Source organism: Brienomyrus brachyistius, chromosome 21, assembly GCF_023856365.1.
Source record: "Brienomyrus brachyistius isolate T26 chromosome 21, BBRACH_0.4, whole genome shotgun sequence".
NCBI lineage: Eukaryota > Metazoa > Chordata > Actinopteri > Osteoglossiformes > Mormyridae > Brienomyrus > Brienomyrus brachyistius.
The window spans coordinates 17,360,131-17,377,291 of NC_064553.1; the positions used below are offsets into that span (position 1 = coordinate 17,360,131).

General features: G+C 43.8%; 1 protein-coding gene across 2 annotated transcripts; it reads right to left on the reverse strand.

The window, feature by feature from the left end:
- Positions 1–1,480: 1,480 nt before the first annotated feature.
- On the reverse strand, positions 1,481–16,918 carry LOC125716970 (uridine-cytidine kinase 2-A). Of its 2 annotated transcripts, none has more exons than XM_048989863.1 (7): positions 16,806–16,918; positions 8,960–9,119; positions 8,193–8,289; positions 7,736–7,878; positions 6,228–6,325; positions 5,730–5,778; positions 1,481–4,989 (listed from the first exon to the last, which is right to left on the reverse strand). In XM_048989863.1, exons 1-7 carry the CDS (start codon positions 16,875–16,877, stop codon positions 4,853–4,855), a joined length of 756 nt encoding a protein of 251 aa, XP_048845820.1. In that variant the 5' UTR covers positions 16,878–16,918; the 3' UTR covers positions 1,481–4,852. The 2 variants fall into 2 exon arrangements, with proteins under 2 accessions (XP_048845820.1, XP_048845819.1); XM_048989862.1 differs by lacking the exon at positions 16,806–16,918 and adding an exon at positions 15,601–16,537.
- Positions 16,919–17,161: the final 243 nt, after the last annotated feature.

The window sequence follows — 17,161 nt, forward strand, 5'->3', positions numbered from 1 at the left end:
GAGCAGTTGCAGCATAAGCAGTTTCCTCCGAGATTAATAAAGTTTTCTGATTCTGATTTTATTTCTTATTTTATTACAAAATATGTGAACCTCCATCTTCCATAATTGTCTATCCAGTACAGTTTAGACCAGGGATGGGCAATCTTGTCTACAAAGGGCTGGTGTGTATGAAGGTTTTATTTTTTTTTTGATAACCTTCAGGTCAACTGTTCAAACCCAGGTGTGCGGACTCTTCATCCAATCAGTCCTCTAATTACTAATCTAATTAGGGAGTTGCAGTGAAAACCAACATACACAGCGACCCTTTCTGCATAAGATTTCCCAACCCTGGTTTAGAATAATATTGTATGATAAAATACCACAGAATTGTCTGAAAAAAGACACCAGCTGCTTCATATATTACACCATAACGTGAGATTTAAGGTGGACAGAATTACACTGTAACCTCACTGGCCAGCTGTAGCACTACCTTAGCCTCATTTTGGCTGTTTGCACCCACTCCCTTGCTCTTTAAGTTACACACAGGTAGGGACAGTGATATATCAGTAAACTACAAGCCTCTTCTAGTCACTTATGCACTATGAAGTTGCTCAGTGCCCACAAAAATAAATTCACTTCTCTATGAGTATAATGCTGCGATGTACAGGCTGGATCCATCTACTTGTCAGTCTCGGATCCAATCTGCCTTATGGATATTGCTCTTGCAGCCACAACTGTAAATTAATTTGTAAATATCCGTATAATTGTTTTGAAGACTGAAGTTTCTAAAAACGCATAATCACAATTGTAAAAACAATAAGGTTCCATAGCACTTCGTGCTTTGGACCCTTAATTATGTTTTGGTTAATGTGCATAACTTGCACTGTGTTATATTATGGTCAAATAAAGACTTCCGAATACTATTTTGGATCAATCGTGTTCATTGATTTCTCATGATATTCTGTTCTTCGGGATATTTTGTGTGCTATGTACTAAAAACTGTTTGCACAAACATTTACTGTTTGCACTATGTGTATTGTCTATGTGCCTTGTCCGTTTGGCACAGTACATTTGTTTGTTTGTGCACTATGTTCTTGCTGCTCTCCCAACAGGATCAGTAGAGCCAATCTTAATATTAATCATATGGATTATCTTCAGTTAACAGCCACTTCTAGCTTTACCAGATTTGAACCTGAATTATTTCTTTGAACTACAGCTTATGTATAAATGAAAGCAATTCTGAAATGACAGAAATAACTCAGCAGTGTGTGGCCCTGCCGTTTAGGGATCTGTATGATCAGAAGGTTGCTGGTTCAGATCCCATCGTTGGCAGATTGCGGTCATAATTGGACCCTTGAACAAGGGTCTTAAATTATACTTGCACCAAGGACATTGGCTGAGCAGACTCACTTGTTCTTTGCAAAAAGCATGTTAAAAATGCTAATGTAGATATTTCACAGTATTGTTTGACCAGTGAAGGAAAATGAGCATGAACTCAAGCTATTAGACATATTGCTTTATTGAAAAATCCAGTTAACACCAAGAGAAAAAAATGCCAGTACCCTGTTTCCCAATGCAGGCCCACTTTCATGACACCTGCTTCCTTCACGGAAATCCCTTTTCCCCTACAAACCACTGCACCTCTTTTGCATAATTCCCCCAGTCTCCCAACGCACAGGGAACCGCTCACAGCAATTCACACAGTGAAGGCACCCTTCGCTACAATATATTAACACACAACATACAGCTGTATAAAATAGCACCTCACAATACCTGCAGAATATTAGAAGACAGTACATCATCATTGCAGACTGTTAGTGATATATGATGCATGCCCGAATCCTGGCACAAAGGGATACTTGAAGTTCTGATAAAGCCTTTTTCTGGCGTGCTATTAACGAACTACAGGAAGCTTGTGCCCATTAAATCCGCTGTCACTCTATCGATCAATTTTTAACAGCGTGAGAGTTATAAAACGCTTAATTGCCAACGGTAACATAATGGAATTGATAGTAAATTACTGCATGTAAGTCAGGAATTTAAGATGCTTACATTTTCCCATAAACCCTTAATAGTTCTGTGTTCACATTGTATGAACCAGATTCACATTTTGAAAGAAAACGACAAAATACACAACTTTGAAGAGCACATTTTAGGTATTTCCAGTTGATGGTTCTGGTCATCTCATGTACAGGATCTTGGGGTTTCTCAATCAGCCGACACCATGTGTTTTATTCCGTCACAAAGGTGGGAGGTAAGTAAACTGATAGATTTACTGAACAGGACAATGAGGACAAAATGGACAACAGTTGAGTCAGGATATCAGAGTATAATGCACAAAACCTGGTTAATTCTGTAAGGCATAATGCATCGTCTCTGGTGTTGCAGTCTATTTCTGGATTGTCCACATAATTGTACAAGGAGTAGAGGGAACAAAACATTCCCTCTTTTTTTACAATTAGTCACACGTTGCATGTTTCTCGATTCACCCCAGAGGATCACCACATAAATCACGCATGCATAGTGCGCAGACCCAGAATCAATACACACGTAGCGGGAAAAAATAAGAACATTGCACATCAGCAATCCAGCTAGGCGTCCCATGACACTCAAGTACCTTGCCTTTACCCTGTCAGTTGAAAGAACGTTTCCCCATGGATGTCATCTGACAGCGATAATTTCTGAATGAACAGGGATATAAAATAATAGACTGTCACATTATTTGGTTGGTAGGCACATTCCTGAAGCATCAGTTGTGCCAGTTTGGTAACTTACTAGAATTAAGGACAGTTAAACGAGGACAGAAAAGCAGGGTCACCTGTTAGAGAAAAGTCCAGCTCCTTAAGCGCACCACAATCCGCCAGCCTGTATGGGACGGCTGCGCAGGGCAGACCACGCCCCACCCAAAGCCAAACTGGGTGTAGTAAACATGAAAAATGCCACAGCTTTCTTTGTTGGGGGTACATAAAACCATGAACATTTCTCAGAGGAAGTGGATGGGGGGGGGGGGAAGTTCCGCACCTTTAATGAGCCATAGGACCATTAGAAGGATGAGAAACAAACAGTAAAACAAGTAATGTGTGAGGCAAACTGGCAAGCTGTTTAATTGGGAATACTCCATATTGAGCAGATTTCCATTAGTAATGACATTAATACTGTTCAGTTGTGGACAAAAGGACACAAAGCAATTTAGACACTGGGTCACAAAAAGGCTGAATTTTCATGGTCTCTATAATTAGACCCAGTTTATTGAACACTGACCCCCATCAGTTACTCCAGACCTAATCTATACAAGTTTTAGTTTGCATTTATCTTACAAAACAGCAAGTGTGCACATCACTTCATATAAATACAGCCACAGTAATGACTAAAAGCCGCCCGCTTCACTTTTTAATAAGCTACCCTGTTTCTTAGCGGCAGAGAAAAGGCGGCAAACTTCCCTCACTAAAGGGAAAATATTTTGCTTGAAATATCGATCTGCAAAGAGAGACAGCGGATATTCAAAGTTTTGGCGTAAAAACATGTTTATTTTAATTTTCTTTTTGAATTTTCTAAGGGGTAGCTCCCAATGGTGATCTGTCTTGATCCAAGATTACGTCGTCTACTGTGGGAATATCCCACAAGAAGTGAGGACATGGATAACGTCCCAACATACAACAGCAGGAGGTGCTTCCCGAACCAAAGAACACTTTAAAGCTGTTGCGGAGTAAATACTATGCTACTGGAGCTCAGGGAGACTGTGAGGCTGTAAACCGGCCTGGTTCCAAAACAGCATCTTCGGGTTCATCCATCAACGCGGGAAAAAAAAAAAACTAAACAAAAAAAACTCGGAAACTAGACCACACAGTGGAGGTCTGTTTCCGAACCTGCTGGATATGACAGGCTTTGTCGGACACAGTTGCCCCAAGTCGCTAGTGATCCAGGCTAATCAGACCCTTTGCCCCACTGGTTCCAAAACTCACTGACCACTAAGCATTCTGAAATCATCATTATTCAAAGCGTGCATCGGAACCGACCATCCCAGTGCAGTGCAGCATACCTTGCCATTTTTTTGTTAGTCTGAAGCCAAGAGGATCTTCTGCAGTCTCAACACACAACACAGGAGCAGATCCCCCCCACGTCACCAGAACTGGCCATGACACCATCAGACTTGCCGGCAACAGCCACAACCAATCATTTTCAATCCCTGCCCGCCCTTCACATATCCATACAAAAGCAGAAACACAGAATTTTGGGTGAAGCGCAGGGGAATGTTCACCAAGGCCCAGTCAGACACATCAATGCTAGTAAAAATGGCACAGAGGGAGAGGGATGTGGATTGCATTGGTATTTGTGCATAAGACGTTTCTAAATATTCTCTGGTGTCCTGAGTTCTGGCTAAAGCTTCATGTCATTAACATTGTCCGCTCACCCCAGGCTCTAACAACGAGGAACTGCATTTCCCCCCCCCCCCCAACAGCAAACCTAACAAAGCAAAAACAAGAGAGGAGAAAAAAGAGGAGTGGGAGAGGATGTAAAAACGAAAAACACGAACCAGACGCTTGGAGTGGCTCAAACTCCGCCCCGAATAGACTCCCCTTCTTCCTCTATTTTATTCACTTCAAGGAGTGTAAAAAGGCATGGTTGGGGCTATTAAAACAAAAGGAAAAAAAATTAAGTAGTGACTAACCTATCATACTACACAGATGCCTCCCCCCAAATATGTAATTCAACTCAAAAATTAAAAAAATGGGAAAAGTTAAAGGCTTTTTCAGTTTTTGCATCTTCTCACTTTAAATACAGTGTGGCTGACTGGCAGTATATACAGCTAAGTAGCCCCCACCCCCGTCTCTCTCTCTCTCTTGCTGGCTCGCTGCAGAGAGGCCGGCTGGGGTCAGTGCGGCCTGCTGCTAGACTCGGAGGCCTGCCGCTTGTGGGGCGTGCTGAAGCCGTTCACGCAGCCGTTCTGCCGCTTCGTCAGCCCACCGTTGAGGATGTCCTGGATGTGCTGCACAATCAGGTTTATAGCGACTGCAGGGAGGAAACGGGCAGGGGGAACGTCAGCAGATTCAACACGACGATCCACATGTTTTGTTCATCGTTTAAGATCAGGAATGTCACACACACCTTAAATCTAGATGCGGAAAGACAACACTGTCCTTGGAGGGCTCTGTCACACCATCCCTCTATTTAATCCCTACCAACCTCCACAAACTCTGACCCCCCACTTATATCTTCATTAAAAGTCCAACTGTGTATGACTTCTCAATGTAATCAAGTTCCCCAGACGAGTGTCTGTGGCTGTCCTTCCACATGCCACCGCTAAGTGACACTTAGGTTCAGATCTTCACCATACAATGTGTCTACAGATCTGACAAATACTTTTTGAGGTATCACGCTAACAACATGAGTGTCTGTGGCAGAGTATGGGTAACAAAATCATATGTATTTCCCGTCCGAGGAACACAAAAGGCCAAAGAGCCTCAGGGAAAAGGCAGTGTGTGACTAAAAGGGGAAAGGACTCCCTTTAAAGAAACCAGAACAACATAATGGAATGAACCTCATTAATTCCTACACAATTGGAGAGACATTGCACTGATTAAGCCTGACTTTAGGCCTCACTGAACGTTCTGAACAGTAGGAGGGGAAATGATAAAGGCCTTTCAAACTCAAAACAAGCTGGTTGTTGTCTGGTGTCTGGACAGAGCTGTTTCCGGACGCGTCACAGTGTGATGGTGTTTTCTTTTGGGTCAGAGAGAGAAAGCCCTCACCAAGGTTATCTGCTCCTCGAGGAATGATAACATCGGCATACTTCTTCGTCTGCAGGGGAAGAAAAACCAAAAGGCAAATTCCACCGACTGGACAAGGCAATGAATAAAACACTTATTCAGAAGTCTTTTACACACATGTATACTTTATACCATTATCTAGATTTCACCTGAATGAAATTCAAATTTCACAACCAAGTAAATTAAACTCAATGGGAAATATGCTTTACTGTTCTCAGGTGGGAGATTCTACCAAGGTGCTCTACATGCAAAAAGAATTGACACCTATGTTCACAGTTGTTAAAACACCAGCTTTGTCTTATCCTGCGGTAAGCAAACCAGGAGAGATGGAAGTATGAAGACCAAAATGTGGGCTTCGGTAGAAGTGTCCCAATGATGTGAAACCAGACAACAGGCAACGGGTCTTGGCGAGACAAGCAGGAAGTGCACAGCCCTTTCCGAAGGCCACCCTCCACGCGCAGGGAAGCTCATGGTACTCACAGGCAGGCAGAACTCCTCGAAGGCTGGCTTGACAAACGTGATGTACTGTGCGAGGACCTGCTCCAGGTCACGGCCACGCTCGCTGATGTCCCTCAGCACTAGAGTAAGCCCACAGGATGGACCGAGGGTTATGGCAGCTCGCAGTTACACAGTGAACAAAGGCTAACAGCATTTCTCTCACTGCATCTAGCATAAGGCCAGTGCCGGTCAGCTCATTAGGCAACATTAGGCTGCATAGGGCACTGATATAATATGGAATATTATTTAGCACTATATAAACGTAGAATACAAGTATTATGATATTATTAAAAAGTATGCCAAATATCCATGATGTAATCATTACAATATAAACATTATAATGTAATCAACACAATGTAACCAACTGAGTATGTATTTGCACCTTTTGTTAGTCTGAGTTTCTGTTAGCTACTTTATGTTAGTCCTGAATCTATGAATATTCACTTTTATTAGCGTATATTTTATCACTATGTTAAAGGACAAATATATTGTCAACCTTCTAGTTAGGCAATGTGCAACAGGCTGAAACTGCCTAGGTTTACTACTAAAGGAAGGGATTCGCCTGAGTTCACCAGAAGTTCACGGCTGAGCATTTTTTAAAAAACCAAGTGGAGCTGCTCGCGCCACCATTATGTTCAGCCGAGAAACCAAACGGTAAAAGAAATGATGGACAAACTTATCACCTAGGGGTGTGGATTAATGGAAAAAACAATTATTGTGAATGGCTGAAGGAATGATGATACTTAAGTGACGAGATATTGTAAAATGATAAGAACTTGTATAAAAATTGGTGTAAAACAGTACTGGACACACTTTACGTGTCCAGCCTTGGTTGTAACTTCATTGTTGCAATAAAGACTGAATTCTGGATACTGCACAAGCGAACCTCTGACTTCTGATTTGGCGGGGAAGGAGAAAAAACCACGACAATAACAAGTACATTTCACTTTGTCTCAGATAGGGGGCACTGGCGGTGAAGCTTGCCTAGGGTTCCACTCTGGGCAGTGGTGGCCTAATGGTTAGGGAAACGCACTTGTAATTGAAAGATTGCACGTTCGAATCTCCGACCACCAAGGTACCGCCCTGAAGCACGGCCCTTTGGGCATCGAATTAGCTGCCCCCGCTATGTCATAATGTCACATATGGGTTAGATGCAGAGGACACATTTCGTTGTTGTGGACTGCGTGTTGTGGTGTGTCAACAATGACCACTGATCACCAAATAAATAGCAATAACACTCGGGTTCCAACCGGCAGTGCATACGGCCATTGCAGGAATATTCCATTACAATCTTGAGGAATTGAGTCTAAGAACCGTTTGTTTCAGGCAGACACGGTACAACCTGAATAGTCCATCTACAGTAAGAATCCATTTAACAACCTCTTTTTGATGTTACTTGTGTAAAAAGAACGGGCAACGCCTACACTTGACTTTCCAGGACTAAAACAGGCCTGCTTTTCAAGTCCCCCAGTAGGCATAGCTTTCCATACCTCTACGGGACAGCCGTGTGTCTGCGTCCGTGTCCACAAACAACTTCATCTGAAACACGTCTCTGATCTCCTGCGAGTAGAACATTAGGATGCCCTCAAAGAGTACCACATCAGCCGGGTAAACCGTCACGCTCTCCTCCTTCCTGCAGGTGAAGCGACAGAACAGAGAACTTGTCTCCACAGCATCCCTGGTGAAGCATTTCTCAACAGCTCCTGCCAGCTGCTACTCAGTGCCATCTGGCTCATACCCAAGCTAAGAACCAAACTGGACTTGCCTGGTTGGCAAAGCATACCATCACAAGAACCTGACAAGGGCAGCTACATGAGCATCTTGTAGGATATTCCTGAGTGTGACACACAGGTGCACAGTGGTATTTTCTTGGTTTTTCCTGAAGTGTAGATGTATTAGTGGCCATCATGGAGTAGAATGGAGGGGGGGGGCGGTGGGGCTGCTTACCTGGAATGAGTGACAAAGTCATACACTGGAATCTGGACGGTCTTCCCCTCCATTATGTCCCATAGCGTCTTGATGATCAGCTCATTGTCAAAAGCATCTGAGAGACCAGGAGAGGTTTTTGTAAACTTAACTAGCTGTCACATTGTGACAACCACTCAACATGGGGGGAAGCCCCCCCAGCCTCTGGGAAGAACAGGCCACCCAATCCTGCAGCAGCTGCGAAAAGGCCAGGCACCTGCTGACTACTGGGTATTTCAACATGCTGAGGCAGGGATATTAGGTCAGGGGTTTGGCTAGGTGGCGGCAGGGGAGGGAGAGGAGGGGAGGGGGTGTGAGAAGTGATCTATAGATTCAAGGAGCTTTTGAGATTTAAAGATCATCCCAGAACTCACTGTTTTGTGTTGATGTAAAACACCCACTCCCAGAAGTGAGATACCCAAAACCTTTACCTGGCCAAATATGGTTTTGCAAAAAAAGACTAAGAAACAAACACATTTCTCCAAAAAAAAGCATCTTAGTTTTAAACAGACACCTGCCAAGTTATAATCAGAAGTGGTAAGATTAAGGAAAAACAATTAAAATAGGCTGAAAGAAGTGTCACAAATTTGCAAAAATTGTGTAAAAATGCAATATCTTCTTGAATCAATGGCATATTAATGAATATTAGAAGCAGGAACACCTTCCACAGCTTGACTCCCTGTGCGATGCCTGCTTAGTGCTCCATCCCCATGGGCTCTTGTAGGAGAGCCCCGATTCAGCCCCCTTACCTGGATGATCAAAGTTGAATTGGCCCTTCAGCGCCTTGGACTTCTGCTCTGGAGTCAGCACCCGGTAGAAGCTGTCCTGGCTGAGGATGACCACCTGGCGCTTGTGATGGTCAATCTCATTCTGTCCCAGCAGCTCCATGATCTTCCCACAGACAGAAGACTGGTACAAATACAACAAAACTGGGGGGTGTTATTACCACTGTTAAGATGGCTCACCTCAGAAACAGACTTCACTTCAGAAGAAATCACCTGCTCTGTCCATCACAGATGACACAATGGTGTTAAAAGTCAAAGGCCAGCAAGCTGTAACAGCCCCAGAAGTACAATAAAGTGCCATCATTTAAGGAACTGTGGACAGACCTCATTCATGACACTTGGTACAAGACCCTGAACTATATCACAATTGCCATATGTGAAATTTCCACGAGTAATACTGAAATATTCATAAAACAAAGGAGATGAAGCTACCTGACAAACTATAGCAAAAAAAAAACTACCAAACAAGTGTGTCAAATTAGTGGGTAGTGTTGTCGCAACTTGTGCTGACAAAAGCAATATGATTACTGCGCAAGCGCACATCACAATGGCTGTGCTGAAACGAAATATCGTTCAATCCAGTGGCACAATCCATCCCCTTCTCACTGTTTTAGTGCGCAGTGACTGCATCAATAAACCAAACAAGGTCATCATTTACTGCTGAGATTTCCCCCAGAGACAATCCACCATCCCATCGCACATCAGCCTACTTTTTTGTTCTGACTTATGCCCCACCACTAGAGGGTGCCTCCTCACATTGAGCTATTGACCAGGTGACACACAAAAAAACACTTACTTATTTAGAATACCTGCCACTCCCTGCTTGGTGGGGAAAAAATGTAGTACTTAGACAAAAATACTCAATTCATAACTGTAAATAAAATCTTAAAAATTCTCCGGCAAAAAAATTATAATTGAAGAATTGCTTTGGACTGTACTTCTGAATATGGCACAGTGTCCGAATGCTGCTGTCATTTACGGCATGAGGCACATTTCCCTAGACGGGGCTTTTGCTAAGGAGACAATCGCAGCTGAGTCATCACGCCCTCGCTCAGCCGAGTCATGGTGGAGCCACAGAGCGTCAGAGGGACCACGCAGCGTTTGCGTCATGCCCGGCTTTCAGAGATTAGCTCACCACAACAGCCTGTCCATTCCACTCCCTCTAGAAACCCTAGAACAGCATTTCTCAAACTGCTGGGGATCCAGGTGGGAACAAAAATGTGAACCGTCTGGGGATCCCCAAGGACCGGGCTGAGAACCACTGCTCTCAGAACATCAAAGAGGAGATAAAACGCATAGAAATTATAAACGTCTGAGAAAGTAGCTAAGGAATTAGTGAACCCCGAGGCCTTAGGAGGGGTAAAGACCCCGCCCCAGAAAGTCACGCAGAAAGCCAAGAAATCACCACCGTTTCACTAGGTCAGCCCTTCGAAAATGTACATGAGCTAAGCTAATGGTAAATGGTACGACGGGACAACAGTGTGAGGGAGACCAGGGACGCTGGCAAGGGCCAAATGCCTAGAGAGTAAACCTGACTGCTCAAACGCAAAGGAGCTTCCCGTGAAAGGAACACCAGCTGCTCACCATTCCGTTCTGCTTAAGAAAAAAAAGACAATGCTAATTATTTCTAAACAAATGATAATACCTATCAGCGGTCAAACAGTTACTTCAACAATCTTTGGCTAAGTGCTTTATTAGACAAATATCAGGGGTAAGATTCTACTGCGGTTTCCCTGGAGAAAAGACCATTTCTCCACATATCTCACATTAAAAAAAATAATAAATAAATCGTACACCAGCGTGTCTGCACAGTATTGTCTGTCACAAATCCAAATTTCAAATGCACGTCACTTTGACACCTCCAGCCGAATTACACTTAAGTTATTTACCAGATGCTTTTTTTAATCCAATCAGGTTCAGCCAAATGCACGACCACTATGTGTCGGCACAACTATACAGTCATAATAATATTATTATTATTATTTTAAGCGTGAGAACACCTTGCTGGGTCAGGACCCTAATGTGGTGAGGACACTAAGTAGTGGTGTAACAGCTTGGAAACCAAAATCGTAACCGTGATTCAAATGTTCACATTCACATGTTGCTGTTCTGGACGTAGGAGCCACGATATCGACCCCCAACCCCAATCTGCTGCCGCAGGGGCAGCTCTCATTACGTTACTGTTATAAAACTCATTTTGCATTGCCCAATTAACACTATTACACATGCAAATCATGAAATGTATTATTCTATGTGAAGTTAAGGCAAGCGGGGCGGCATGGTGGTGCAGTGGTTAGCACTGTTGCCTCACACCTCTAGGACCCGGGTTCGAGTCTCCGCCTGGGTCACATGTGTGTGGAGTTTGCATGTTCTCCCCATGTCGTCGTGGGGTTTCCTCTGGGTACTCCGGTTTCCCCCCACAGTCCAAAAACATGCTGAGGCCGATTGGAGTTACTAAATTGCTCGTAGGTGTGCATGCGTGAGTGAATCGTATGTGAGTGTACCCTGTGATGGGCTGGCCCCCCATCCTGGGTTGTTCCCTGCCTCGTGCCCATTGCTTTCGGGATAGGCTCCGGACCCCCCGCGACCCAGTAAGATAAGCAGTTTGGAAAATGGATGGATGGATGGAAGTTAGGGCAAGCAGTATGTTTTGTAAATTGCACACCATACCTTGGGTTATTTTATTGTTTTTCAAATGCAGGTGTCACATGACTTTTGGTCCAATCATTACTGATTGATCACGCCTGCGGTAAAAGCTACGCTAGTTTGATTAGCTCAAGATGGAAAACATCCCTGAGACTGCAGGGCATCCCAGGCACATTTAAATAAGAGGCGTGGGAACAGTCTGGTTACATAACTTATGTAACTTTCATCTAACACATTTTTTAGTGTTTTCCTCATTGGTGTTCAAGGAAAAAAAAAAAGCAAAAAAAAAATTATAATAAAACAGGTATGAATCGAACCATGGCTCTAAAATCGAAGTCTTAACCGAACCGTGGATTTGGAGAATCATTACATCCCTAATACAAAGTACATGTGAGGATTGAGGTACAAACATCTAAATGGCACATTCGCTATGTGACCATCAGGATTCACTGAAGCACCTACGACCTTGACTGTGGTCAGCTTTAAGCTACTGCCATGAAAATGATCATCCATTTGTTTTCTGTACTCAACAAGCATCAGACAATACAGCGATCTGGTGAAGATAAAGAGCCTTGGCTACAATCTCGAGTTTGCTTACGCCAAAAGCACTGCCAACAGAATGTTACATAGTTATTTGGATGTGATGTACTTAAAGCCCTTAGCTCAACAGCAGTTAAAGCAAAATCACCAAGTTATCACTGCTAAGCTTGTCCTGTATTACGTAGAGGGAGATAATGGAATTATTAGGGAGCACAAGATAAACAACCACAATCTTAATCTGTCTTCAGAGCCTGAAAGATAAGCAGGTTGGGGATCATAACACCTCAGGCATTTTAGTCTTTATGCATGGCAGAAGAGTAAAACATACTATAATTTCTTTAAAATCACATTATATTGCAGGAAAAATTCCTTGCCAACATTGAAATTATATAGTTCTAGAATTCAATTGGCCGGAAAAAATTGTTTTTCTTTTTAAGCCAAATCCATTTCCTGACAAACCAGCTTCTTCTTGCTTTCAAAAATACAGGTTCAGCCCCGAGGGCCAGGTGCACGGTCAGTAAACAGACGAACGACGAGTGAATTAATCAGAGCCTCGGATGGCTGCCTAAACAATGTGACGTCTGCTAAATGGTGACCAAAAGCAGTGGGTGGGTGGGGCATATCAGGCATCCATGCACTTTCATGCCAGACAACGGAACTGCTAGACTCTGAGGGAAGGAGAGACAAGGACCGACTAGGAACCGAGGCGAAAAGGCAGAAGCGTAGCATTCACACGCTGGTGCTATTTACACGACACATTGGGCTGCCCGGGAAAATTCTTCCACGAGCTTTCGTCTGCTTTCTTGTCACTCCCTACACCCAAGTAATGGAACCATACAAGCTAAAAACAAGCTGTCTGAGAATGCTTAACCCAAGGCTAAATAACTGGCTCAGAAAAAGAGGGGGTTGAGAGAGAGAGAAATGTATAAGCAATCAGCAGAAAAAGTCAATACAGGGCTCGCAGATTCAGTTCCTGAAGGACAATGAATATTTGGGTCTCCATTCGCTTTTAAGAACTTGTGTTTTTAGTGGGCACACATCTATATTATCCATCAATTGAGTACATGGTTGAGTGGGGGAGGGGGTTGGCTTAGGTCCATTCCAGGTAGCACAATGCATAAAGCAGGAGTCTCATACAATTTTACTTATAGACAATTTCCTCTGTCAAAAAGATGACACTAAACTAGTATTATGGAACTCAAAAGGCTGCAATCATCTCAGACTCATCAGGGAGATAGATTGCTATGAAAAATACCTCTATCACACAGTACTGGGACCTGGGACTCTCCAGAACACAAGCGATACCCATTCATTCAGGCAGAGACACGCCATCCAGCAAGGTGATACTCTTAGCTGTTTTGTTAGTTTAAAAACCTACAATAATAGTACATCTCTCAATAGTTTAACTGCTGCATGGTTGGGCTTCGATGACGTAGGTCAAAATAAAGCCTTTTGTAACGAAGGCAACGGAAACTGTTTACTAACACTGGCCCAAGGCCACCATACTTTACTAAGACAGGAAAGATAGCATTTGTCCAACCAGTGTAGATTACATTTTCCACACCAGTGTTTCCCAATCCAGTACACAGAGACCCACAGACAGTCCATGTTCTTGCTCCCTCCCAGCTCCCGGGTAGGGAGCAAAAACATGGGCTGTCTGACTGGGAGCTCAGAAAGAGCAAAAATGTGGACCGGCTGTGGGTCCCCAAGGACTGGATTGGGAAACACTGCTCTACACCTTCTGCTCAACGCCTCTGGTAAATGACACAGAAGAGCATTCGGCCGGAATAATCCAAACAACTATACGCGCAGCTGTTCTCTAACTGGAGCCCGGTTCCTGTTTTGAATTCAGGGAAATTCTATCAAAACCCTCCCCCCTGCATAAAACTTGTGGTGAAAGCATAGCAGTGTGAAGAGCATTCATCCAGAAAGAAAGCACGATTCACCAGTGTATACCTGTGACCTGCCAGGCTTGCCGTAATCCCAACGTCCAATCTATGTTCATGCCATGGAATGAAAGAAATTCTAGGGACATAAAAAGCAGTAGCTTTTCTGAAAAACGTTTCAGCATTCCCTCAATACTCGACAAATTGTTTTGAAATGGCCCATTTAAGTCTAGTGTCTGACACAGCTGGGGGAACAGGTGGTACACTGGTGGTTAAAAAACGTTACCCATCTGGTAACACATGAGGAACCCAAGCGCAAAATGAACTACCACCTACTATTTTAAAAGTCCTTTTATGAATATGTGTTTCTTTTTTAAAAAAAAATTCCCACTGCATAAAACACATCTCGGTTTTGAATGTTATTTTAATAACCTATAAATAATGTAAAATTAGACAAAATGCAAGGCCATAGCTAAAGATGAATGCATAGGGGGACTGAGCCTTTACTAGGGGGGCAAAGGCAAACTATTTATGACTTAAGCCAACAAAAAACGGACAGAATTTACCAAAGAAACATAATCCTCCATTTAAAATAATAAAAAGAGTGTTTGTAAAACTTTCCAGATATGGCAATATATGCATCCTACGGTATTAGTGGTGAGGTAACAACCAGGGACCAAAAATTCCTGAACTCTGTTTCGTGACAAATGACATTGGAGATACCGGCATCATCGGTTTTCCAGGTGAGGTCGAGTTCAGTAATCAGCCGCCACCATCATAATCACCGTCATCAGTAAATAAAAACCATGCTGGAGGCCTGAGGTCAAGTACATGTTCAGGTCATGTAACCATGTGGACCCTGCCGTCCTAAAAACGCCGCGGAGGGCACAGTGTTAATTAAGACGGAGGATGCCCGCTCCACATCCGAGTTTGGGTTTACGAGTGTGGCTCCTGCTGATGGAGGCCAACCGGCGCTGGGGTTAAAATAAAACACGCTGGATGGGAGTTGAGGCAGGGCAAACAAAAGGAGGACTTTAGGATGTTTATTTTTACATCAGCGGGCTCCTCACGGATCGTCCTTAAAAAACAGCCCACGCTCTCATAACACGCACGCATGCAGTAGCGACGGGCCGCTTGTAACCGGTGGGTAAACTAGATTGAAGCATTCAGCCGGTTAATAGTCAACGCTGTCGCTTTGTCTGCGCAGGCACGCGTTTCTTCTGGGTTCCAGGTAGGGCATAAAACGAAACAATGTGAAGGGGATCGAAGTGTCCATGTACACGTACTTTAGCATTTAAATACAGATAGTTGTAAATTAAAATAATAATAAAGCTATAAGTCATAAAAATGCCGGTACGACGTGATCCGGCCAGCTTGTGAAGCAGCGGTGTCATATTGCTCTCCATGACATGAGCCATGCGGTCGGATAGCGTCTGCGTGTCGGGACAGCAGCCAGGCTCCATCCAGCCGACATTTTTTGTTAAAAAAATTAAATTAAAAAACGGGACGAACGGACAGGACGAAATCGCCAACCTTGCCGCTGGCAGTGCCGCCGGCCACGCCGATGAGGAACGGCTGCCGGATCCCGTTCCTGTTTTTGCCCTGCTTCTCCAGGCGCGTCTCGCTGTCGCCGGCCATGCTTGCAACTCGTTGAGTGATAAACGTGTGCTGAAGGCAGGCGGTTATGCTCGACCAGCCCTCCTCCTCCTCCTCCTCTTCTCCTGTCTGCCTTGCTTCCTCTGGACTTGCACGTCTGCGCTCCGGCTGACAACTGCGCTCCTTCCCAGCGCTGGATCTCCCGCCAGTACTGGACTGGGTTCAAGTCCACTCCCGATAGAGATAAACGCGTTCCGGTCGCCGGCGAGCGGACCCAAAAGCTGTTCCACGAGGAATCGGGCCGTCGTGGCAGGTGGACTGAATTAATCCATCTAATATAGAACTGATAGTCATCAACTCAGGCACAGATACATTATCTTAACATCGGAAACGTGTTTTTGTATGTGCAAATCGTGATCCGGATGTCTGCGTACACCATACTTGTGTTCAGCCAGCAAGGATCATTTTACCTAACGTTGCGGCCATTTACGCTGCAGTGCAAATACATCTTCCCATCGCGCCTTTATTTTTTTAATGCCAAAGTGGCGTAAAGAACTATTGTCACAGGGGCAACATGATGATGATTTGAGTCACACGTCGCAGATAAATACAACTTACTATGCAAATAGTAATACGAGACAATATGTTTAGCATGAAACAGGCAATATACAGATTACTTAACAAATGTCCCATGTTCGGGGCGGCACGGTGGTGCAGTGGTTAGCACTATTGCCTCACACCTCTGGGACCCGGGTTACTCCAGTTTCCCCCCACAGTCCAAAAACATGCTGAGGCTAATTGGAGTTACCATCCTGGGTTGTTCCCTGCCTCGTGCCCATTGCTTCCGGGATCGGCTCCGGACCCCCCGCGACCCAGTAGGATAAGCGGTTTGGAAAATGGATGGATGATCCGTGTGTGTTCTTAAACTTTGGGATCTTTCTCCGCAATAGTTTACTTTAGCCTCTTTAGGATAACAGTGACCGGTTTTGATTTAATTCTATTGCTACAGTAGTAAATATTTAATTTAGAAAGGAAATACGGAGCACAATTTTTGACGGAAAAACCGTATTACCATAATTACACACGTAACTTGTTAGCCACGTTTTTTAACCAGGTTAGAGCTTAGTAATAGTCTTACGTACCACCTTCACGAAAACAGCGTGCCATCTGTATCGTAACTGCAGCACGTGCATAGCCAACGCTTGAAAACCCATCAGCAAAGCATCTCAAAGAGGTCGTTTGCTTACTGGCACAGATATCGCTACCACATATTGCTGAGACATTCCCCGATTAGGCAATATATAACCCACAATATGATTATGTTTTTGTTTTGTACATGGTGGATTTGTTCTGTTTAACCTGCATGCACGTATACTGTTTAAAACCATATACCGCACAAAATTCAACTGTTTAACTGATTATTATTTTAAACATTCACAACATAATAGAAACAGTAACAATATGCCAGTTATGCTGAACTGATTAAAGCAAAATGACT

Bases quoted from the DNA above. Each gene is read 5' to 3' on its own strand.
- LOC125716970 (XM_048989862.1), bottom strand. From the start codon at position 15,705: ATGGCCGGCGACAGCGAGACGCGCCTGGAGAAGCAGGGCAAAAACAGG. The intron at 7,879-8,192 runs GTAAGCAGCCCC...CTTCACCTGCAG, and splicing joins GACTTTGTCACTCATTCCAG to GAAGGAGGAGAGCGTGACGG. The intron at 5,779-6,227 runs GTGAGTACCATG...CTTCCCCTGCAG, and splicing joins TCGAGGAGTTCTGCCTGCCT to ACGAAGAAGTATGCCGATGT.